The following is a 26,979-nucleotide window of genomic DNA, read 5'->3' as shown; positions in this document are numbered from 1 at the left end:
TTTACGAAGTATACTTCATAAACTAAAATTGCACTACACAGGCTACTTTACAGTATTCAACTTCAAATACATTATAAGTGTACTTTAAAGTGTACTAAATTACCTAAAAAGTGGGCCAATTCAGTTTACCTAGTGCAAAAATAGTATATAAATAAGTACACTGCTAGTATACTTTAAGTACCGTTAAAATAGTATACTTTTTATACTTAAGTATACTTACAAATTAAACTTGAAGTATACTTTTTTTAAGGGATTCAAAATGGTGGCTGCATCAATTTGGCTGGTATCACAAGTTAACATGTGTCAGACACCTACCTTTTGTGAGGCTTGGTCTGAAGGTCATCTCTGGTAATTTTGAAGAAGATTTGACAAAAATTGTAGGAGTAGCAACCATTCTAAATGGCGGAAAATCTATATAACTGGGTATGACATCATAGAGTGCGTTGAACTCGTCCTTCAAGCAGCAATGGCGGGTTCCTCCTCAAAATTGTTAACCATTTCAAAATGTACTTGGCACAGACATGTATTTCATACATGAACACAACATTTCAAGACAATTGGAGCAATGGCTGATTTTAAGTAATTTTTGAAGTTCTTCACAAATTGTCAGTGAAGAGAAAAATCCTTGCTGCCTACATTTGGGTTTTTTGCAATAAGGACCATTAGCAATAAGGCATGCATACCAACTTGCCATCCTTTTGAAACTGTCAACTTTGAAGCGTGTTATGTAAGGCCACCTGTGCTCTCGTCAGGCCCATCATACAGAGATCCATTATTTTAAAGTTTTGACTCAGGACTGGGAATGACAACATCTCCAGCCCAACAAATGCTCAAAACCAGCCCAAAATGCCTGAAAACCAGCCCAATATTTTTGGGTGTACAACGGAGGAGTTACCACATTTATGCAGTAGATGCCTCTATAGTTCAAATGTAAAAATGATTGGTGGATTAATATTGTCCTTGTTTTCTGCTATTTTCACATTTCATTGGTTCATTACAACAAATTATTTAATCATGCTGCTTCCTATCACCACCGAACAGAGACACAGACTCTGACATTTCTTTCTCCCTTATCCTCTCTTTTGCCACCTTCCCTCTACCTTTCCCTTCTTTATCTCCCTTTCCTTTACAGATGAGTTTAAGTCCTTTCTCAAGAGGCTGCCTGCCACCCACTTCCTCCCTGTCAGCAGTGTTCACCTCTTGTGGGGCAGTGACTGGGACCTGCAGGCCCGCTACCGCCTACTCCAGAGTTCCCTGGAGTCCCAGAGACTCAAGATCCAGCGAACAGCCCGGAAGCTCTTTGGTCTGAGCATTCGCTGCCACCACAATCCTAACCACCAAAGGCCTAGGGAGAGGTGGGTGTCTGTAGGGAGATCTGGTACTCATGCAGATGGAGATAAGGTTACATTGTTTTCAGACAATAGGTATTGTTGTCTTGGTCAGGTATCGAGTTGATATGGATTGTTTTCTGGCATGAAGACGGCAAAAGGAGAAATACTGCAATGCAAATATGTCAAAAGGGAAATGCAAGGCTTGGGAAAGTATACCGTTGTTGGTGGTTGGGTTCAGTGTAGTTATAATGTTTCTTTTTGGCATATGTACTTGACCAGACAACCAGACAAAACAAGACCAGACAATTTAGTGGTAAATTTTGAAGTAACTCTCAGGTATGTACATACATAATACACCACAGTCCTCAATAAAAGCGCTTTCTGGATAGGATTGATAAGTCACCATCTATTGTGACAGCATGGGGAAGGCTAAAGACATGCCATAACTAAGTGCAGTCTGAAATGCATTCTAGGACAAAAATGTCATCAAGCAAGAACGGAAATAGCATGTTAAGGTAACATCCAAAAGTATTGTTAGAAATATCAACATAAAATGCAAATAGAGAAAATAATTCTGTAAATGTTAAATATTGTTTGTAAAACAAGCAACTGTCAGCTGCCACTAAGGTAGAGGAAACACCCACACACATTTTTAGGTGTTGGCAAAGGTTTGTACTGAAGTGTTATCAAAGCAGTGCAGTGCGCTCACTGTGCTCAACAGGGCACACAAAAAAGAACGCCTGACAGTGCTTTGTTGAAAAACTGGGTTTGTGTGAGTGTGTCCATATGTGTGTGTGTATGTGTCTCAGATGAAGTCAGCCCAAGGATTCATCATCAGTGTCTGTATGTGCTTTAATGTGTTTCTCTACACATTACAGGGAAAAAATTATTAAGCCAAGACATCCTTCCATCAGACCAACGTCATCAACACAGTGTACTCTTATGATACCACAAACATAGCGTGAGCACATTCTGGCTTTTCAAAAAGAGGACAGCTTTTTTGGGGGGTCGGGGGAATAAACGGGTTAAAAATAGTGTTACTATAATGCAAACTTGAATACAGTGAAAAATACACTATTAGCATAACGTTAATGTTATATACTATATAATATGTATATGTATACATTTATAGTTTCTCCATTGTTTCCACTCAGCTGTCTTTTGCTGCTACTTTCAAACAACTGTTTGATGCTCTTTGATGCTGAACACAACAGCACTTTGCACGTGGAATTTGGCCAAGAGTTCCTGCAAGCCTCTTATAATCGACCAATTGGTGTGTGAGAAGGCGGCACTTGCAAAGAAGGGTTAAATCATTGCGTGCACACATAATCAAGTATCATCATAATGCAACCAAAGCCAAATCCCTGACATTTTAGCTAATTTAGAAAACTCAGCCGGATGATTTTTTAAGGTCTGAAAAAGAGGTGTCTGGGGAAAAAAGTACCTATGGTCACCCTACACAAACAAAACTAGAGATGGTACCATTTCTGGGGAAATTGTGAGGTGTGCTTGTGGCCGCTACAGCTGAGGCAGTTTTTTTTACTATATGACCTCCAACTTATTGTTTAACTTATCACTCATCTTGTCATTGATTTAGTAATTCTTTCTAAACAAATGTTGACAACACCTGTCTTGGGTCTTACAAGAGGTAATACATGTACCTTTACACCTTAGAAATATGTACTCTTCGTCGTCGTCGTCGTCGTCGTCGTCATCTGCCGCTTGTCCGGGGATCGGGTCGCGGGGGCAGCGACCTAAGCAGGGAGGCCCAGACTTCCCTCCCCCCGGCCACTTCCGCCAGCTCTTCCTGGGGGACCCCAAGGCGTTCCCAGGCCAGCCGAGAGACATAGTCCCTCCAGCGTGTCCTGGGTCTCGGGGCCTCTTCCCTCTGTCCCGGGGCCTCTTCCCAGTGGGACGTGCCCGGAACACCTCACCAGGGAGGCGTCCAGGAGGCATCCTAATCAGATGCCCGAGCCACCTCAGCTGGCTCCTCTCGACGCGGAGGAGCAGCGGTTCTACTCTGAGCCCCTCCCGGATGACCGAGCTTCTCACCCTATCTCTAAGGGAGAGCCCGGACACCCTACGGAGAAAGCTCATTTCGGCCGCTTGTATTCGCGATCTCGTTCTTTCGGTCACTACCCATAGTTCGTGACCATAGGTGAGGGTAGGAACGTAGATCGACTGGTAAATAGAGAGCTTCGCCTTTCGACTCAGCTCCTTCTTCACCACGACGGACCGATGCAGAGCCCGCATCACTGCGGACGCCGCACCGATCCGCCTGTCGACCTCGCGCTCCATTCTTCCCTCACTCGTGAACAAGACCCCGAGATACTTGAACTCCTCCGCTTGGTTCAGGATCTCCTCCCCGACCCGGAGATGGCACTCCACCCTTTTCCGGTCGATTACCATGGCCTCAGATTTGGAGGTGCTGATTCGCATCCCAGCCGCTTCACATTCGGTTGCGAACCGCTCCAGTGAGAGCTGAAGGTCACGGCCCGATGAAGCCAACAGGACCACATCATCCGCAAAAAGCAGCGACCCGATCCTGATGTCACCAAACCGGACCCCCTCAACACCCTGGCTGCGCCTAGAAATTCTGTCCATATAGGTAATGAACAGAATCGGTGACATAGGGCAGCCCTGGCGGAGTCCAACCCTCACCGGAAACAAGTTCGACTTACTACCGGCAATGCGGACCAAACTCTGGCACCGGTCGTACAGGGACCGGACAGCCCCGATCAGGAAATCCGGTACCCCGTACTCTCGGAGCACCCCCCACATGAGCCCCCGAGGGACACGGTCGAACGCCTTTTCCAAATCCACAAAACATGTGTAGACTGGTTGGGCGAACTCCCATGTACCCTCCAGGACTCCGCGGAGGGTATAAAGCTGGTCCACTGTTCCACGGCCAGGACGAAAACCACATTGCTCCTCCTGAATCCGAGGTTCGACAATCCGACGGACCCTCCTCTCCAGGACCCCTGAATAGACTTTCCCAGGGAGGCTGAGGAGTGTGATCCCCCTAAAGTTGGAGCACACCCTCCGGTCCCCCTTTTTAAAGAGGGGAACCATCACCCCGGTCTGCCAGTCCAGAGGCACTGTCCCCGATGTCCACGCGATGTTGCAGAGTCGTGTCAACCAAGACAGCCCTACAACATCCAGAGCCTTAAGGAACTCCGGGCGGACCTCATCCACCCCAGGGGCCCTGCCACCGCGGAGCTTTTCAACCACCTCGGCGACCTCAGCCCCAGAGATAGAAGGGCCCCCCCCGATGTCCCCAGACTCTGCCTCCACGTCGGAAAGCGTGTTGGTGGAATTAAGGAGGTCTTCGAAGTATTCCTTCCACCGATCCAGGACGTCCCCCGTCGAGGTCAGCAGCGCACCATCCCCACCGTATACAGTGTTGACAGAGCACTGCTTCCCCCTCCTGAGCCGCCGGATGGTGGTCCAGAACCTTTTTGAAGCCGTTCGGAAGTCATTCTCCATGGCCTCGCCGAACTCCTCCCATGCCCGGGTTTTTGCCTCCGCGACCGCCAAAGCCGCGTTCCGCTTGGCCTGCCGGTACACATCAGCTGCCTCTGGAGTCCTACCAGCCAATAAAGTCCGATAGGCCTCCTTCTTCAGCTTGACGGCATCCCTCACCTCCGGAGTCCACCACCGGGTCCGAGGGTTACCGCCGCGACATGCACCGACCGCCCTGCGGCCGCAGCTCCGGTCAGCCGCTTCAACAATGGAGGCCCGGAACATGGCCCATTCGGACTCAATGTCCCCGGCCCCCCCCGAGACATGATCGAAGCTCTCCCGGAGGTGGGAGTTGAAGCTCCTTCTGACAGAGGGTTCCGCCAGACGTTCCCAGCAGACCCTCACATTACGTTTGGGCCTGCCAGGCCTGACCGGCGTCCTCCCCCACCATCGAAGCCAACTCACCACCAGGTGGTGATCAGTTGACAGCTCCGCCCCTCTCCTCACCCGAGTGTCCAAGACATGCGGCCCCAAGTCCGACGACACGACTACAAAGTCGATCATCGAACTGAGACCTCGGGTGTCCTGGTGCCAGGTGCACATATGGACACCCTTATGCTTGAACATGGTGTTCGTTATGGACAAACCGTGTCTAGCACAGAAGTCCAACAACAAAACACCACTCGGGTTCAGATCGGGGGGGCCGTTCCTCCCAATCACGCCCCTCCAGGTCTCACTGTCATTGCCCACATGAGCATTGAAGTCCCCCAGGAGGACGAGGGAATCCCCAGGAGGAGCGCTTTCCAGCACCCCCCCCAGAGACTCCAAAAAGGGTGGGTACTCTGAGCTGCCGTTTGGTGCATAAGCACAAACGACAGTGAGGACCCGTCCCCCCACCCGAAGGCGGAGGGAGGCTACCCTCTCGTCCACCGGGGTGAACCCCAATGTACAGGCGCCGAACCGAGGGGAAACCAGTATTCCCACCCCAGCTCGACGCCTCTCACCAAGGGCAACTCCAGAGTGGAAGAGAGTCCAGCCCCTCTCAAGGAGACTGGTTCCGGAGCCCACGCTGTGCGTCGAGGCGAGGCCGACTATATCTAGCCGGAAACTCTCTACCTCGCGCACCAGCTCAGGCTCCTTTCCCGCCAGCGAGGTGACGTTCCACGTCCCTAAAGCTAACTTTTGCAGCCGAGGATCGGACCGCCAAGGCCCCCGCCTTCGGCCGCCGCCCGTCTCACACTGCACCCGACCCCCATGACCCCTCCTGCGGATGGTGAGCCCACTGGAAGAGGGTCCCACGTTGTCTCTTCGGGCTGTGCCCGACCGGGCCCCATGGGAAAAGGCCCGGCCACCAGGCGCTCGCCATCGAGCCCCACCCCCGGGCCTGGCTCCAGGGGGGGGCCCCGGTGACCCGCTTCCGGGCAGGGGCAACTGAGAACCATTGTTGTATTTCTTCATGGTTGGTTTTTTGAGCCACTCTTTGTCTGGTCTTTCACCTGGAACCTGTTTGCCTTGGGTGACCCTACCAGGGGCATGAAGCCCCCGACAACATAGCTTCCAGGATCACTAGGACACGCAAACCCCTCCACCGCGTTAAGGTGGTGACTCAAGGAGGGGAATATGTACTCTTATCTCCCAAATAAACGTACCGCTACATTTATTTTTTTTACCCGAAAAATCCATCCGGTACGTTCTTATTTTGGACGGTATGTTTATTTTTTGGGGTAAAATCGAGACATAATTGTAGGAAATTCCATGCATTTTTTTTCGGAAGGGAAGATTAATTTGAACTCTTTGATGTGAAAACTTTAGCTACCTTAGCTAGCAAGCTACTGGCAAGTGGCTTACATTTGCTAACGACGTTAGGTACTAACTGAAGGTTGTCAGTGCAAGCTAGTAAATGTTAGCCAGAGCCTTATTATGGCTCTGATGTTAGCTCTAGCTACTGTACACTCACACAACGGTTCCCATTCAGCACACCAGCAGGACAGTTACAACCTAAAGACAACGAGCCTCTCGTCAAATGAAAATCCTAGGGTATTTCCGTGGTTACCAGTGCGTCTTTCAAAAATGAATTTTCTACAGTACAGTAGTAATGTGATTGGTCAATGTTTTAACACATGTTGTGTGCGTCCAATCGTAAGATCAAACAACACACAATTTCAAGACAACAACACAATATGTGTCTGATTGGTAATAACACACAAATTGTGTCAGCTAATAACACATTTGTTTTACTAGTAAGAGTGCATGGAGTCAAGCAATGCAAAAAAGAAAAAGTATTCGCTTGTAGATAAGTATGATCTCGGGAAGCGCTGCTACAAGTTCAAGCTACAATATGAAGAGGAAGCGGCTGCCCTTCCCAAGAGGTGGGATGGAAAACGTAAAGATTGGACTGTGAAAGGCGGAAGGGCTGTGAGGGAGGCTTTTCCCTCGCTGGCAAGAGCTGCAAACAGCAGCACGGATTTTCAAAGTGCTGGTGGCGGGAGGAAGCAGGCCGTGCCAGAAGTGTGACAAGCTGCATTTCAGTGGTACATTTTGTATTTATTCTTATTTATCAAACTCTGATTAGGTTTTGAATAGCCTATTTGTTTGTATAGGCCTACTCGACAAAATGTATATTAACACTTTCGTTTCGTTAGGTTTGTTGATGTGCGAAGATCTTTGAAAGCCCGCCTGCCAAAAAAGATCTTCGTGGTGAAATGCAAGCAGCTGTACGAAGAATATTTACAGCAAAGCGGCCTCGATCCAACAGCGAGGATGGATGGAGGAGTATCGCGTTTCCCTCAAACACCCAAACAATCGTTTTGCTGTGTCGGAAACTGTTCTCAAGGAACAAATCATTGATTTCCTGAAGAACATTATTCGGGTGAGGGTTTTCTTCAAGAAAAGATTGAAGGTGAAGGATGTTGACATTATAAACGGAGATCAAATGCCACTACATCGCAACGAGACAGCCGGACAAAAGACCTTAACCATAAAGGATTGCCCCATCTACGTCAAAGAGAACTACATGTTATCAATGGAGAGAGTGACTGTCTTCACTCAAGCCTCCAGTAAGAATGGCCTGGGGATGCGACCACAATTTGTGTTCAAGGGAAAGGGCACAATTCTACACGACAAGTTACATCGTCCAGAGGGAGTGACCACTCACTGGGGCCCCAAGGGATCTTACAGGCTGGTGACCATGAAGGCCACAATCAAGACCCTCCCCAACTTGAACGCGCAAAACATCTTCAGCCAGCGACAGTGGGCCATCTACATCTTGGATGATTATTCTGTCCATGTCACGGAGGAAGTGAGGCAGTAGCTGTTGGCTCGTGGATATATCTTAGTCTGCTTGGGTGGTGGTATAACAGGAGATATACAAGTCAACGATACACACCTGCATCATCTCCTGAAAGTTGGATACAGGCAGCGGGAGTTTGAGCTGATGGTTCAGCAGCTGAGTAATGATCCCCTCAAAATCCCCTCACCTTCCAGGGATGACATGATGAGCATGCTGGTTGACAGCTGGGATTCCCTTCAGGTTGACATCACTGCGGCATTGAAGGATAACTTCATTCTCAGTGCCCTAGATGGGAGTGAGGACTTGTTTGTCCGGGACAAACTCTATCAGTTGGTGGGGGAGGAGATTGTGGTATTCCGCCAGGAGGAGATGGCAAAGGAGCCACCAAAAACACTAAAAGATCTCCTTGCTTCCATTACACCACCAGAGGGAGTTCGACGTGCTGCCCCACAGAATTAGGATCCAGTAGATGAAGGGAATGAGCTACTGGACACAGAAGATGGGGAGCTCGAATTCAACATTGATCTTGAATTTGAGGCAGAGGATGAAGATGAAGGAGGAGCGCTAACCCCAGATCAAGTGCCAGCACCAGTACCTACCGTCAGTAGTACTAGGGGTATCTACAGACCACGACCAGGGTATCTACAGACCATGTTGGCCTGCCAACTGACACAACTGATCAGAGCCTTAACAAGGATGGGAAGTTCCTGAATGAGCTGGCAAAAGTGCTGAACACGTATGGCAAAGAGACATCCACCCTGATGCTGCCACATCTCTGCTATATGAGATCTGCATATGCCAAGGCACGCAACTGTGTGAAACACCGCCAGTCGAATTCCGATCTTGTACAGAGTTTGGTTGAATCAACCACTGTGATTCCCATGTCAGCTTGCACGTCCGGCACGACACCTGTCACAGCTTCCACATCCGGCATGACACCTGTGTCTCTACCCAGTACAGACAACACACCTGTGTTGCTGAATGTTGATGACCGTGTGCTAGTGAGATATGGCACTCTCGAAATGCCAGCTGTAGTTGTACGGGGGGAAGGGGCTGGGCTTGCTGTTAGATACTTTTACGGTGTAACTAGTACTGGTGTAAGTTCAGGATTGCATGCCGCACAAGCAGGGCCACTGCTAGGAATTCTGGGCCCCCTGAAAGAATATTGGTGTGCCCCTCCCCCCCGAATTTTCATTGCCAAAGATCAATTTTACACCACTTTTTTTGTTATATATTATAATTTTTTTCTTTATTTTTCTGTTTCTCTGTTCTTGACAGTGCCTGAAGCAATGCACCCAATTAGTATTTATTTATTTAATAACCACTCAACAGCAAATCCCTGGGTATTATTATGTAAAAATCAAGCGCCCGGTGCAACACACCCAAACTTAAAATATATAGATTCTAATCACCAAGGTAGACAAGTATGTAATATCTTTATTAGAATGTCTTGCAAAATAACACAAATAAATAACATGATAAAGTACTTTCTTGTTAAATGTATTGTCAAATCAAAATAAATATCCAAATCTATAACAGACATAAAATAGACAACACAATGAAATACTTAATTGCAAAATAAATATCAAAAACTACAACTATAAAGCCCAACGCCGGGCCTTTTTGTTGGCAAAATCACTGATGAGGTTTTTGAAGTCCAACTGTCTGCTTAGCTCACTTTCAATGGAAAGTCTGGCAAGGCTATTAAGTCTGTCTTGGGCTATTGTGGATCTGAGGTAGTTTTTAACTAGTTTTAATTTGCTAAACGCCCTTTCTCCACCAGCGACAGTCACAGGTAAAGTGCAGAAGATGCGGATGGCAACACACACTTCTCCAAAAAGGCTCTGGAGCTGCAGTTTATAGATAGAATTCAGCAGGTCAAGGGGAGATTGGCAGTCTGAAAATGTAGCACTATACACAGAGTTAAGATGACGCACTTCACTTTCAAAGCTAGCAGTAAGATCCTGTTTGTATTTGCTTGTTAATGAATGGCAAACTGAGTGTATCTGATCTTGTAAGTCCTTGATATTCAAGATTGCAGCAAACTCTTCACATATACTTGCAATGGCTCGAAAGCAGGTGTCCAACGCAGAGATTATGTTATCTACATACATATGTTATGCCACATACAAAACATTGTTTCGAAAAAGATTTGATTCTGTCTCTTGTTGGTTGCCCTCTTCTGACCTTTTCTTACTCTCATCTGCAAAACGTTTTCTCTTTCGCTTGTGGCTGACTGGAAATCCAGTGGGAACATCCATAGCTTCTGCAATGAGGGAAGCTTCTGCAAAAAGACCATCCACTAAGTTGCGAAAGATCTGCATTTCTTCACGCAATGCCTTTATGTTGGCTGCTTCAACATCAAGTGCAATTCTCCCTGACTGCAGAATTATGTTTCTGTCTTCAATGGATTGCAGTATTTTCTTCCAGAAAGTGAGAAGAACGAATCTTCAGACCAATGGCCTCTGATCTGGCTTCATTAGTTAAGCTGCATCTAGCAAGGATGCTATCCAGGGCCTGTATGATCGATGGTAAGTGATTTGCAACAGGTTTAACATCCGCTATGGGTGCACTCCAGCGGGTATCGGACATGTGATGAAGTGAGCAGCCAGTCTTTTCTTTGAGAATGGCCCATCGCTCTGGGCTGGCACTGAAGATACAAAACAAGCGATTCAAACAGCCAAACAATGTTGAAACCTCTGGACATGACTGTGCAGCATGTACACCAACGAGATTCAGAGTATGTGAGGCACAGGGCGAATATGTAGCAAGTGTGTTTATTTTCCTTATTTCAGCCTGGACCCCTTTAACTTTACCAGACATATTTGCACCATTGTCGAACCCCTGGCCTCTGCAATCTGCAATGTCAATGCAGTGCTCCTCTAGAGTCTTCAATATCATCTCTGATTGATATTTCATGGCCAGTCTTTCCATTAAATTCTTCAAACTGCAGGAAACGTTCAGTTACATCCCACTGATCATTCTTCTTCTGATCAACATATCTTAACAGAATTACAATCTGTTCCTTATGGGAGACATCAGGAGTTGCATCACATATCAATGAATAATAAATTGCATGCTCCCTTTCCTTCAATATTTCTTTCAAAACTCTGTCTCCACAGAGTTTGATGAACTCATTTTGAGATTCTGGGCTAAGGTAATGGGTCATTTTTGTGCCTGGCTTTTTCTCCCTCACTTTTCGTAAATGATCTTTCAACAGAGGATCATACTGAGCTAAAACTTCTATCATGCCAAGAAAGTTGCCATTCCGTACATCATCAAAATGTTCTGTGCTCCCTCTGCTAAATCAAGAATGCTAAATTTCTTGAGGCCAAAAAAAGTGTGACGTCTAATATTCTCTCAAGAATAGCTTTGTTTCTGTTAACTGCAAATTGGATTTGTTTTTGCAGACCACTATCAACCACTTTAGCTTCTATCAAAGAATACTTCAATTTTTTTCACTTGAGGTAGCAGGTTTTGTGTGGCTTACTAGCTTCATGGTCAGGGAATTTGTTGTACATTCTCCGCCATTTGAGATTTGATGTTTTGTACCCTTCTTTGGAATTTAGAGCACTAGCCGAGGGTTTTTTGAGGCCATCACCATCGCCTTTGTGCTTTGACTGTACATTAACCAGTCTCTGTTCTGTTTTTCCCGTCCTTTTGCTGACTTAGCATACTGTAAATACTCAGCAAATTTATTTCCCTCCGAATCCCTTGGCATTATCAAGCTCAGGTCTGTCTGAGTGGCAGTGGCTAGCTTTCTGACAATTACTTCACAATCATGGTCTGTGAGCTTCTCTGGCCACAATCCTGGCTTTCATGTACTTGTGCACTTCCTGTGCTTGGATTCCCTTACGGAAGGAAAATATATTGCAGTATATTGGAAAATATCATGTGATATATTAGGCAATATATGTCCATATATGGGATGTAATATTTATATTGTACGGAAATACATGGGATAATATATTGATGATAAATATAACTAATATATTATAAACTATGATATATATTCATGTAATATATTTCAATATATTGCAGAATACAGCAATGATTGCCGTTTTCCATATATTGCAACATATTCAACATGAATATATAATATATGTGTTTATATATCCCAAAATATATGCAATTTTATATCTATAAATACTACCATAATGTATTCTGATTTATATGGGAAAATGTATTGGTAATATATGTAAAGATATAGTGTCACATGTATGTTTAATATATGGTAGAATATATTTGAATTATATGTAAAAAAATATAGCTGCAAGCAGCAATGGCGAATTCCTCCTTCAAAATGTCAAAATATTGTAAAATTGACATAATAGATAGTTTCACCGGGATTACCCTGAAAACCCAAAACTGTTTTGTAAAAAAAAAAAAAAAAAGCCTATGTCTTGAGTTGAACCTGGAAACCTTCGTTTACCAGCACAACCTCTCATCTAATTGAGCCATTCCAAGATCTAGACTATGTTGTGTTCAGTTACTGAATAATAAAATAAGACGTTTCTCCTATGGCAATCATTGTCACATTTGGTCCAAGCTTAAACAGCTCAAATTCAGTCATATTTTCACATTTTAAGGTGAAACTTTGCAGGGTACTTCAGGCGGAAGTCACCTTAAAGCCTATTTCTGACGGGGGAATCCTAATTATATGGAAAGATATACATGAAATAAATGTACAGATATGTGTTCAATATATTGTGGAATACATTTTAAATATAGGTAAAATTATATGGAAAAATATTTAAAATATATAATGACAATGATCGCTTCCAGCAAACTTCTTTTGAATTAGCCATTTCCCCCTAAATAAATGTCAATCTTACGGTATTTATGTTTTTGGGGGCACATTTTCAGTTAGCAGGTGGTACTGTTTGAATCGGGATTCCATTCGCAATACTGCCGTTGACAACCTTCTTAGAATACCTTCTAGATGGCTGAGCGGTTAGGGAATCAGGCTATTAATCAGAAGGTTGCCGGTTCAATTCCCAGAACCGCAAAAATGAAGCTGTTTCCTTGGGCAAGGCAATTCACCCTACTTGCCTCGGGGTATGTCCCTGTACTTACTGTAACTTACCTGTAAGTCACTCTGGATAAGATCGTCTGCTAAAGGACTAAATGTAAATATCACCATATATGTCTGTACATTGTATGGGCATGTTCTCATTTATATACACATGCATTGTACAATATATCTTTCCATATAATTTTACATATATTAAAAATAAATTCTACCATATATGAAGCATACATGTGACACTATATCTTTAGATATATTACCCATACATGTTCCCATGTAAAACGGGATATAAATTGCATATATTTTGGGATATATAACCACATATATTATATATTAATGTTCCATATATTGCAATATATGGAAAATGGAAATCATTGCTGTATTCTGCAATATATTGTAATATATTACATGAATATATATTATAGTTTATAATATATTAGCAATATATTTATCATCAATATATTATCCCATGTATTTCCATACATTATATATTGGTCAATGTAATGGAAAATAATATATTACAATATATTAAAATGTATTTCAAATCATATATTGGTATATATATTTTCTTTCCATAAGGGTTGTCTGCAGCAGTTTCATGACTTGTACTACTATGAGGCGCTTCACTATCCCCTTCACTGTCTGTAGTAGCTTTGGTTTCTGATATTTGTTGGGTAGAGGAGCCTGGCTCTGTAGGCCACAACAACAGTGACTTAAGTAGACTTTTAAATAAATCTACATTTTGCCATTCATTACAGAATCGAAAGAGCTGAAAGTGACCTAATGTGTAAGTAATTGCCAATGGTACAGCAGTTCATTAAGTCACAAGATGCGGAATATGACGTGCTGCGAGATGATGTAATTAGAAATATGACAGCACCTGCAATTGTGATCCAGACTAGATCCAGCTTTGGCAGACCAGGCAGATGCTGACAGCTCAAACTCCCCACACCACAGAACAGGTGTGGAAGGGGGCGTGGAGGGGTGACAGGGAGAAGAGAACAGGAATTAGAGAATTCAAGGAGCTACATTATTAAGAACAAGGGCCCAACCGGTCAAGTGTGGACTAGTGCAGCAATTTAGCAGACAAAAAAGGGTATTTGATGCAGCCCTAGATACTAAGACAGCACCAGCCCCCCTTGGTTGGAGCATGAAATCTGTTCCAGGGAAGTGAAACTTATATATGATACATATAGAGACAAACACACACTTCAGGTTTGCAGTAAAAGTACACACACACACTTTAGCAGCCGTTGAACTGACTAACAAAAACGTTTTTAACCTAACTTTGAATGTTGAAACAGCATCAGCCTTCTTAATAGAGACAGGTAATTTGTTCCAGAGAAGAGGTGCTCTATATGAGAACGCCCTGCCTCCAGCAGTTTTCTTATACATTTTTGGAACCACCAGATAGCCGGCATCTTGGGATCTTAGTGTCCTTATGGGGTGATAGGGTGCAAGGATACCAGAGAGGTATAGTGGTGCTCATCCATGGAGAAATTTGTAGGTAAGTAGTAGGACTTTGAAATCTGCTCTGGCTTGGATTGGGAGCCAGAGATGAGAGTAGATGTTATATGATCATACTTTCTGGTTCTGGTCAGTAGTCTAGCAGCAGCATTTTGCACAAGCTGTAAAAATGTTATGTAGGTGCTTGGGAGGCCAGAGAATAATACATTGCAGTAGTCCAATCGGGATGTAACACATGCATGTATTAGTTTTTAAGCATCATCCTTTGAGAGGACATTTCTTATTTTAGCTATGTTATGTTACAATTTTGGTAATGTGCTTAATATGGAACTCGAACGAGAGGTCTGGGTCTATTGTGACTCCTCGATTTTTGACCAGGTGGCTTGGGGAGACTTTGATGCCACTAAGGTGTAAGGTGAGATTGAATAAATTATTTCTGTATTTTTTCGGTCCAAAAACCTATGCATTCCAGTAATTAGTAGCAGTTCAGCAGTGACATCGTGGTAGATTTCATTGTTCCATTTTTTTTAGTTACCTGCTAACCATGTACCTTGTTGGCCCTGAATGTCCATTCTCAAAAACACGACACGACTGCCTGTGACATTGTCTGTTCAGCTCTTGAATTCCATCAAAGGGACTTCCACTTGATAGAGTTAGACTTCAGAAGGAGAAGACCACACCACAACACCCACCTGCCATCTCATCTACGCACCTGATTACCATACCAATTACACACCTTAGGACTCACACTGACTCATTTCATGTATTCATGCTCTACTTTTGAGTAAAATAGAAAAATATATCCAGTTGTTAGTGTGGTCTTTGCAGTCATCAACAATTATAGGGGACACCCTTCAATCATTACCCCCTCTGAGATGAGATTCTTGAAATATTTAGCTACTTTGCTTAGCTGCTTCCAGGGAGAAGAATTAGCCTCAATATGCTTTGACCAGGATGGGGGAAAGCTGATGGTGGGGGAATGATAATTGTATTTCCCCAGGCTTCACATATCCTAATCACATATTTACTTAAATCACTATTTCCCAACAATGCACAAACCACAAACAATGTTGGTCTGCAACCTGATGAACATTCATGGTATTTCAATTCTGATATATTATGAGGTGAATATAGTAGAAAGAGCAGAAAAGAGGGTGTCTTTTTACACACTTTCGTTTTAGAATGACCAATTGAATGATGGTTAGCTCAAATACATAGCATTAACCAGAACCATGGACAAGCATAATATAAGCAAATTATATACATGGAGTACATTTACATTTAGTCATTTAGCAGACGCTCTTATCCAGAGCGACTTGCAGTAAGTACAGGGACATTCTTCGAGACAAGTAGCGTGAAGTGCCTTGCCCAAGGACACAACGTTATTTGGCACAGCGGGGAATCGAATCGGCAACCTTCTGATTACCAGCCCGATTCCCTAACCGCTCAGCCACCTGATTCCCTAAGTAAAGCTAATCTTACATCTAAAAGCAGTACTCACTTAAAGATTCTGTAAAGCAAATTCCATGATTTGCTTCTCAATACATTATATACGTGTGAAATTAGTTCCTGAAAGCATGTGCAAAGCGCGAAAACTTTGTCGCACTGAAATGTGGAGTTAGACCATTGAACAGTTTCTCTTCCGTTTTCAGCTCAGGTTTTGTATAGGCGGAGCCAAAACCCGACCGATCTACGTCACAGCGACCTATCTACGTCAGATCACAGACGGTTGCATTCTGTTACTCAGCTGGTACGATGCAAAGTAATTAACACATAAAACACTCAGCGACTGCATGTAGGTCTGTTCTGATATCTGCAATTGATTTAGCTAGTGTTGCTGTTGTTGCTAAATTCAATAAATTTGAGGAGCCGGAGCTTCAGCTCCTTTAGGCGACACGGCCTCCCAGTCTCAAGCAGAGAAGACTGCTGATTTTCTCACGATATCAAAGCCTAATTAACATACTTGACTGTGGGGTTTTTTTCATTCGAATTTGGATGGGTAGTAAACAACACATGGTGGTGTGACGAACTTAAAACTCGTTTTCAATTCCACTTTACAGGATCTTTAAACAAGCCTGTGCAATTCAAGCAGTAACCACCCTTACGGAAGGAAAATATATTGCAGTATATTGGAAAATATCATGTGATATATTAGGCAATATATGTCCATATATGGGATGTAATATTTATATTGTACGGAAATACATGGGATAATATATTGATGATAAATATATAACTAATATATTATAAACTATAATATATATTAATGTAATATATTGCAATATATTGCAGAATACAGCAATGATTGCCGTTTTCCATATATTGCAACATATTCAATATGAATATATAATATATGTGTTTATATATCCCAAAATATATGCAATTTTATATCTATAAATACTACCATAATGTATTCCGATTTATATGGGAAAATGTATTGGTAATATATGTAAAGATATAGTGTCACATGTATGTTTAATATATGGTAGAATATATTTGAATTATATGTAAAAAATATAGCTGCAAGCAGCAATGGCAAATTCCTCCTTCAAAATGGCAAAATATTGTAAAATTGACACAATAGATAGTTACACCGGGATTACCCAGAAAACCAAAAACTGTTTTGTAAAAAAAAAATGTAAAAATGGAAAAGCCTATGTCTGGAGTTGAACCTGGAATCCTTTGTTTACCAGCACAACCTCTCATCCAATTGAGCCATTCCAAGATCTAGACTTTACCGAGTTCAGTTACTGAATAATAAAATAAGACGTTTCTCCTATTGCACTCATAGTCACATTTGGTGCAAGCTCAAACAGCTCTAATTCAGTCATATTTTCACATATTAAGGTGAAACTTTGCAGGGTACTTCAGGCGGAAGTCACCTTAAAGCCCATTCCTGACGGGGGAATCCTAATTATGTGGAAAGATATACATGAAATAAATGTACAGATGTGTTCAATATATTGTGGAATATATTTTAAATATAGGTAAAATTATATGGAAAAATATTTGAAATATATATGACAATGATCGCTTCCAGCAAACTTCTTTTGAATTAGCCATTTCCCCCTAAATAAATGTCAATCTTACGGTATTTATGTTTTTGGGGGCACATTTTCAGTTAGCAGGTGGTACTGTTTGAATCGGGATTCCATTCGCGATACTGCCATTGACAACCTTCTTAGAATACCTTCTAGATGGCTGAGCGGTTAGGGAATCAGGATATTAATCAGAAGGTTGCCGGCTCGATTCCCGGAACCGCAAAAATGAAGCTGTTTCCTTGGGCAAGGCAATTCACCCTACTTGCCTCGGGGTATGTCCCTGTACTTACTATAACTTACCTGTAAGTCACTCTGGATAAGATCGTCTGCTAAAGGACTAAATGTAAATATCACCATATATGTCTGTACATTGTATGGGCATGTTCTCATTTATATACACATGCATTGTACAATATATCTTTCCATATAATTTTACATATATTAAAAATAAATTCTACCATATATGAAGCATACATGTGACACTATTTTTAGATATATTACCCATACATGTTCCCATATAAAGCGGGATATAAATTGCATATATTTTGGGATATATAACCACATATATTATATATTAATGTTCCATATATTGCAATATATGAAAAATGGCAATCATTGCTGTATTCTGCAATATATTGCAATATATTACATGAATATATATTATAGTTTATAATATATTAGCAATATATTTATCATCAATATATTATCCCATGTATTTCCATACATTATATATTGGTCAATGTAATGGAAAATAATATATTACAATATATTCAAATGTATTTCAAATCATATATTGGTATATATATTTTCTTTCCGTAAGGGCACACCGTGGTGGGGAATCTTTATCTTAGAAAGCCTCCAGATAAGTCTCACTATCCTTGTTGATTTCTGGTTCTAATTGTGCTCATTTGTAATCTGCCCTGATTAATGTGATCCCATGTCAATTTTTTTGGGGGGGTAAATATATACCATACCTTCCTTGTCTGATGTGTATTCCATACTCCCTGTTGCTCAATACAAATGTCAACGCTCGCGGCAGTGATCCTAATTCAGCCTTTTTAGAACAATAGTATAGATGATAAGTTGATATGGCAGCTCTTGTAAAGAGTATAAATTGTAACATGTTATGAAGTAGCATGTAATGTAGCCAAATAATTAGGTCCCAGACAAATAATTAGCAGTCGTATGTAGACATCAACCTTATTTATAAAAATGATGTCATATCATTATATTAGGCCTATATAATTACAATGTACAATTTTCAGTTAGAGGTATTGTATTTGATTTTGACAGTGTAATGAATAATTTCAGATGCACTAAATTAGACGTCATATTAGTAATAACAGCTTGTTACCTTACACAGTGTATTGATAGAGAGCCTTTCATATTGGTAGACAGCTTTTCATTTACAATATTTGGTATTGTCTATTCTTGTGTTTCACATTGAATACGGCCAGGTTCAATGTGTTCCCTTCTTTTTCTCACACACAAACTTACTTTCTCTGACTTTCTCTTTCTGTCTTTCTATCTCTTCTCTGTCCCATTTCCTCTCTTTCTCTAACCCTCCATCATAACCTTCCGGTGTGGACTTGAAACTGCGTCATCTGTACTAAGCACTAGGGCTGTCTTATGTACATTTTTTAAGTGGAGCAAATAAGCCAAACTGAAACAATCAGCACAATTATTTCTCTTCTTCTTCATTGCTTTGTACTGAATCAGAATCAGAAAGGGTTTTAATCGCCTTGAAAGTTTGCACAGACAAGAAATTTACTTTGGCAGGAAGGTGCATACATTCAACATATAGGAGTACATCTTAAATAAGTGGTGTAAGTTTAAACAAGTCTAACTATACTATACAAAAGGTGCAAAGTTTAATTCACTAATACTAACTAATCCTAAGGGTATGTAGAATAAATTAAATACAAAGTATAAAATAGCTATAATGTACAAACATAGCTATAATGTACAAAACTGGTCTGGGACAGGGTAGCTTAGAAACGTTGACATGTACATCCCTCACAATACATTTCTTGTCAGCACGGATGACCCGATCCAACTTATACTTATACTCTTCTTGAGTGCCACTTGCCTCTCACAAACAAGTTTGGACCATTCAGCTGGCACCACTTTTTCCTAAAGTTCACTTGTCCCTGGATGACTCGTATCCTTTTGTTGGGGTAGTTTTCAGACTCAGCCACCTGAGTCTCAGCCTTCCCCAGCAAAGTGTTGGGACTCATGTACTCCACACAATCCTCCCGACTCACAGTTTATTGAGAAAGTATCTGATATGTCATTTTGGTCAGCATGTTCAAGTACATTAAAGTATAGTTCTGGGATGCTATAAGCTGTTTTTCATCCAACAATGAATAAATAAGAAAGGTAGATGTAAGATTATGATATAATACCAAAAACCTAGCAATTACATAATTTTCCTTTAATTTAATTAATTGGAGATCTATAAGCTAATAATGTTTCAGATTGTTTGGTGTGACATAAATATCAAATGATTGGTATAAAAAAATAATAAAAGAAAATTCAAAGAGCTAGAGGTTCTAGATAGAATTGTTCACATTCATGAATTTGGAACTAGTAACCACTGCAAACTTTGGCCTTATTAAATTATTTTCTTTATGAAAGAACCTTAATGGCAATTTTGACTATCGCTAAAGGTTCTGCCATTAAGTGTAAACTAACCTTAACTGCTTATGGTATAACAGTATGTTGGTTTTGTGTCCACAGTGCTTGTCTTTTCATGAAATTTAGAAAAAAGCATTTTTCTGTCAGATGCCTTCAAGTGTGTTGTTATTTTACAATGTTCCTCTTATATTTTGCTACTGTCTAACCTCAGTGAAAAATAAATAAATTAGTACTATGTCTTATCACAATGTGTTTAGAAGAAATCCAAACACGATTTTTAATATTTTCTTTGATAGTATTTAAGTCTAGTTCATGGTTCATGTGCATAAAGATAAAGATGTCAAACATTTAAATCTCGACGCAGATTTGAACACATTTTCCGTTTAAAATCAGAATGGCAGCACACCTAGACAAGTATCCCTTACGGAAAGAAAATATATTTACCAATATGTGATTTGAAATACATTTTAATATATTGTAATATATTATTTTCCATTACATTGACCAATATATTATATATGGAAATACATGGGATAATATATTGATGATAAATATATTACTAATATATTATAAACTATAATATGTATTCATGTAATATATTGCAATATATTGCAGAATACAGCAATGATTGCCGTTTTCCATATATTGCAATATATGGAACATTAATACATAATATATGTGGTTATATATCCAAAAATATATGCAATTATGTTTTCATAAATAACCACCATAATCTATGCCGCTTTAAATGGGAAAATGTATGGGTAATTTATGTAAAGATATAGTGTCACATGTATGCTTCATATATGGTAGAATTTATTTTTAATATATGTAAAATTATATGGAAAGATATATTGTACAATGCATGTGTACATATATGAGAACATGCCCATACAATGTACAGACATATATGGTGATATTTACATTAAGTCATTTAGCAGACGATCTTATCTAGTGACTTACAGTAAGTTACAGTAAGTACAGGGACATACCCCGAGGCCAGTAGGGTGAATTGCCTTGCCCAAGGACACAGCTTCGTTTTAGCGCTTCTGGGAATCGAACCGGCAACCTTCTGATTAATAGCCTGATTCCCTAACCACTCAGCCATCTAGAAGGTATTCTAATAAGGTTGTCAACAGCAGTATTTCAAATGGAATCCCGATTCAAACAGTACCACCTGCTAACTGAAAATGCACCCCCAAAAACGTAAATACCGTAAGATTGACATTTATCTAGGGAGAAGTGGCTAATTCAAAAGAGGTTTGCTGGAAGCGATCATTGTCATATATTTCAAATATTTTTCCATACATTTTACCTATATTTAAAATATATTCCACAATATATTGAACACATATCTGTACATTTATTTCATGTATATCTTTCCATATAATTAGGATTCCCCCGTCAGCAATAGGCTTTAAGGTGACTTCCCCCTGAAGTACCCTGCAAAGTTTCACCTTAATATGTGAAAATATGACTGAATTAGAGCTGTTTGAGCTTGCACCAAATGTGACTATGAGTGCCATAGGAGAAACGTCTTATTTTATTATTCAGTAACTGAACACTGCAGAGTCTAGATCTTGGAAAGGCTCAGTTGGATGAAAGGTTGTGCTGGTAACCGAAGGGTTCCAGGTTCAACTCCAGAAATAGGCGTTTTTTTTTTTACAAAACAGTTTCTAGTTTTCTGGGTAATCCCGGTGTAACTATCTATTATGTCAATTTTACAATATTTTGCCATTTTCAAGGAGGAATTCACCATTGCTGCTTACAGCTATATTTTTTACATATAATTCAAATATATTCTACCATATATTAAACATACATGTGACACTATATCTTTACATATATTACCAATACATTTTCCCATATAAATCGGAATACATTATGGTGGTATTTATAGATTTAAAATTGCATATACTTTGGGACATATAAACACATTATATATTCATGTTGAATATGTTGCAATATATGGAAAACGGCAATCATTGCTGTATACTGCAATATATTGCAATATATTACATGAATATATATTATAGTTTATAATATATTAGTAATATATTTATCATCAATATATTATCCCATGTATTTCGGTACAATATAATTATTAAATCCCATATATGGACATATATTGCCTAATATATCACATCATATTTTCCAATATACTGCAATATATTTTCCTTCCGTAAGGGATACTTTTCCTATTATTATGTCTGTCCAACCTTGAACGGATCCTCTCCAAGACATCAGGATTCATCTTCTATTCAGAGGAAGTTTCAGGTCTGTCAAGATGACAGGGAGCAATGCCTGAAGGTGAAAAGAATGAGAAGATTTTCATAGGAAATTATGTCTCCCGGTGGATAGAAATAAAAAGACTCCTTCCCCTCCTACAGAATATATTATGCTGCTCACTTATTGGTTCATAACAAACAAGCCTACTCTAACATTGACAGTAAAGTTGAACTGGGTTTGAGTACACTAAAGGTCCCTGTTAATGGTGCATTAAATTAATTTGTCTCACTTCTCTCACTTTTTGTTTTACCTTCACCTTGCACTGACACTTGATTGGCTTCTTTCTTTTTTCTTTATCTCTAATGCACTTATCCTTCCTTTCTCTATTCTCCAGGTCGGTGATGCAGTGGCTGAACAGGGTTCAATCCTTCCTCTACTGCAATGAGAATGGTTTCTGGGGTACTTTTCTAGAGAGTCAGAGGACTTGTGTGTGCCACATGGGTGTCACCCTATGCCAGCGACCTATACCTTGCATAATTGGGGGCAACAACAGCTGTGCCATGTGCAGCCTGGCCAACATCTCACAATGCGGCTCCTGCAACAAGGGTTACCGCCTTTACCGTGGGCGCTGTGAGCCACAGAATGTGGACTCGGAGCGCAGCGAGCAGTTCATCAGCTTTGAGACGGACCTGGACTTCCAGGACCTGGAGCTAAAGTATCTGCTCCAGAAGATGGACTCACGCCTCTACATCCACACCACTTTCATCAGCAACGAAATTCGCCTGGAGACTTTCTTTGACCCGCGGTGGCGGAAGCGCATGTCACTTACCCTGAAGAGCAACAAGAATCGGATGGACTACCTTCACATGATAATTGGACTTTCTATGAAAATCTGCCAAATGCGGAACAGCAGCATTGATCCAATGTTCTTTGTTTATGTCAACCCCTTCAGTGGGAGTCACTCAGAGGGTTGGAGTATGCCCTTTGGTGAGCATGGCTACCCACGCTGGGAGAAGGTGCGCCTGCAGAACTCCCAGTGCTTCAACTGGACTCTTCTTCTGGGAAACAGATGGAAGACTTTCTTTGAGACGGTGCACATCTACTTGCGTAGCCGTGCTAAGGTGCCAACTGGACTGCGCAATGACACAGGCCAGGGTCCTGTTGACCTCTCAGACCCCAATAAGCGTCAGATCTACATAAAAATCTCTGACATCCAGGTTTTCGGATACAGCCTGCGTTTTAATGTTGACCTGCTTCGCAGCGCAGTTCAGCAGGTGAATCAGTCTTACACCCAAGGGACTCAGTTCTACTCCTCCTCTTCTGTCATGCTGCTCCTGCTGGACATTAGAGATCGGATTAACCGTCTCGCCCCTCCGGTGGCACCGGGAAAGCCCCAATTGGACCTGTTCTCTTGTATGCTGAAGCACCGGCTCAAGCTCAACAACAGTGAGATGATCCGGGTCAACCACGCCTTGGACATGTTCAACACAGAGATACTGAAACAATCAGATCACCTCACTACCAAACTTTGCTGAAATTCAATGAACAAACAAGACAAAGATAAGCAAACAAAACTGATGCACCACAAAAAAGGGATATTAATCTAAATTTGTTTTTTCCCTTTTTTTATTTGGGCCTTTTTGTTCTGCCTTTTGATGTAATATTAACAACTTTGTAAGTGTAATTGTTAAATAGAAACTGAAAAAGAAAATGATCAAAGGTATTTTAGGTGGATAAAGAAGAAGATTCATGGAAACCACTGTACCATAATTGTCCCAGCATGTCTGTCATTTCCAAAAACAACATAAAAATAAAGAAAAACAGAAAACATTAAATCAATTTTCTGGTGACAAAGAGGCCTTGAGTTTACTCTGAAGGAACAAAGGTTATATCTGAAACTGCCATTCTTCTGACGAGTCAAATATTTTTTAAGATATTAAGTCTTAAGGGCAGACCAGATAACATCCTTTCATTTAAAACCAATATGTTTCATCAAAAAGCTAAATACAACAAACATGTAAAAGAAATCTTTTATGATCAAGTTTATATATTTTAGGGGTTACGTAGCTTAGTGAGCCATTACTCAAAGAGTTAGCTACAGCACAGACACTGTATTACATCAGAATCCATGACAAATCTGCATCCCTCTCTTTGCGATGCAAGGTATGAGAACCTGAAAAGAGTAGGCTCACGGCAAGCTGTCATGTCAAATAACAAAAGCCAGCTGTTTATATAGATATATATATATATATGTATACCTTTTTTCGCTTAATGCTTGTTGCTGTTTGTTAGTTGAATGTGTCATTTTAGAGGGAGTCACTCCAGTCTAAGCTGAAATCTGTCACTGGGTGCTACCTCCCATGTTTAGAATCCTCCCCATATTTCTCACAAAGTTGGTTCCTACTGGTGCCTGAGTGCAATATCATGGTCTGAAGATGAACAATTAATGCTATTTCGTACAGCTTTGCAAAACGTACACTTTGTGACTGCTGATGTGTCAAGCTGTATGGGCACCAAGAGCACTTGAAACATTGATCATTCACCCCCATCTGTGACAGACAACAGGAAAGCCATACATTTCCTTAAAGTTAACATAAGATGTGAAAAGCCCCTTTCTACATACATATGTTCCATACATATGTTCCATTTGTGTGTAAGTGATTCATTTCAAATCTAGGACAGAACACTTAGAACCAAGAGAATGTATATTTGGTGGAATTTTGTTATGAAATTGTCAATTCATTTGATTAATTTTTACTTGAGTAAACCCATACAGCATGACAACTGATTGTTATTAAAGCTTCGAAAACATTAATTTTTATTTTTATCTGTTAATTTCCTTTGTTTTATTTGTTTGGAATTTGTTTCTAAATGATGAACTTTCTAAATTCGGATTCAACCCACATGCAGAGTTTTATAATTCTAGCATGAAATGCAAAACTTTCCTGAAAGCCTAGTTTATTGCTGTCTGACCACAGATTATCACAGAAAACCTAGGAAATATCTATGGACACTACCTACAATATAAAATATTGCTATATTATTATTAAGTGCCTGTTATGTATCCCTTTAACATATTTTATTTTGTTTATTTTGTTTCCCAAACACACACTAAACCACCCAACAGTATAACAGAAAAATTCGGTTGACAAAGGGTTACATTTACTAGAGCCTCAGAGACCACAACTGAAAAATAATTATTCTCAGCATGAAGAATTAACTGTTTATCTGGTTATATGGTTTGCATATGAGAGAAATTAAGCCATTAGCAGGATAATGAAGTCTTGATTTTTAGGCACTATTACAGGCTACATTATATATATATAACTTTTTCTTGGTATGACTATATTAAAAATTAAAATCATAGTAGCAGCCTACAACAACAGTAAACTAGGTAATTACTGTAGTACAAAGATAACCCATAATTATAATTTAACTATAAGCAACTTTAACTACAATTGAACCCCAATTTAACTTTAACTATAAGTCGTAACATTTTATTGTTTTAGTTATCTATCTCAGAAGAATTTTTTACAGTTTTGCTCTTGTCTAAAATAATGTACAAACATGAGTTACTTCGTACCTTTGCATACATGACACAAGCACACATTTGATCTATTTGCGTAACATCACTGTCTTGTTGCATATCCCCATGAAAACATTTAATTGAAGATATAGCTCCTAATACCTTGCCTATGTAATTTTTGCTATTCTGTTTAAATCCTTCTATCAGCTTATTCAAATGAATGTTTCATATATTAATCTATTTCTCATTAAAAAGGCTATATTTAATAAGAAGAGCATTTTGTTTGTCTATACCAGTTTGACCGGCACATAACAGTACATGGTGTAAAAAAAAAACAATCACTATGTGCAGGATATTTATTTGTTTAGAACTACAAAGTGTTACACTATTACTACCTCAGCGGAGTTTTAGACCAGCTATTCATCGGTTGGAACAAGTCTATCTCCTCCTTAATCAGAGTTTGTTTATCTGAGTCTATTGGATATTTTAAATATAGTGCTGCAATATGGATAACCTTTTTTTGGGAGTGTTTCCTATGACATTTACATTTATGCATTTAGCAGACACTTTTATCCTAAGCGACTTCCAAGAGAGAGTTTTACGAAAGTGCATAGGTCACTGATCATAACAACAAGATAGCCCCAAACATGGCGGGTAGCCAAACATGAAGCATACATAGTGAAACCAAATAAGTCCCAAAGGGAAGAACAATGAGAGCATGTTGTTAGACAAGTTACAATTAAACAGCAAAACCTCAAAAGTGCATGAGTGTACCTGAGGAAAAAGCAAGCAACAATAATATATTTCACAGCGAGTACAATAATTTTAAGACAGTTACAACAAACCAACAAGAGCAACAAGTCTCTCAATAAGAGTCATTGTGATCCTAACATCGGGTCCAGCCAATCATTCCTAAGTGCCGTTGTACTCCCCGAACAAGTGTATTTTGAGCTTTTTCTTGAAGGTGG

The 26,979-nt window shown here is 40.6% G+C and overlaps 1 protein-coding gene across 1 annotated transcript in view; it reads left to right on the top strand.

The window, feature by feature from the left end:
* brinp1 (bone morphogenetic protein/retinoic acid inducible neural-specific 1) overlaps nt 1-26,535 on the top strand; it is a 228,838-nt gene extending 202,303 nt beyond the window's left edge. The window contains exons 7-8 of the mRNA XM_047017393.1: nt 1,133-1,355; nt 22,880-26,535. Coding sequence (XP_046873349.1) covers nt 1,133-1,355; nt 22,880-24,020 — 1,364 coding nt within the window. The 3' untranslated portion in view covers nt 24,021-26,535. The remainder of the gene's footprint in view (nt 1-1,132; nt 1,356-22,879) is intronic.
* The last annotated feature ends 444 nt before the right edge of the window (nt 26,536-26,979 follow it).

Source organism: Hypomesus transpacificus, unplaced genomic scaffold (genome assembly GCF_021917145.1).
Source record: "Hypomesus transpacificus isolate Combined female unplaced genomic scaffold, fHypTra1 scaffold_55, whole genome shotgun sequence".
NCBI classification, from domain to species: domain Eukaryota; kingdom Metazoa; phylum Chordata; class Actinopteri; order Osmeriformes; family Osmeridae; genus Hypomesus; species Hypomesus transpacificus.
Note: the sequence above shows the minus strand (reverse complement) of the source record. Positions and strands in the feature narration are given on the sequence as shown.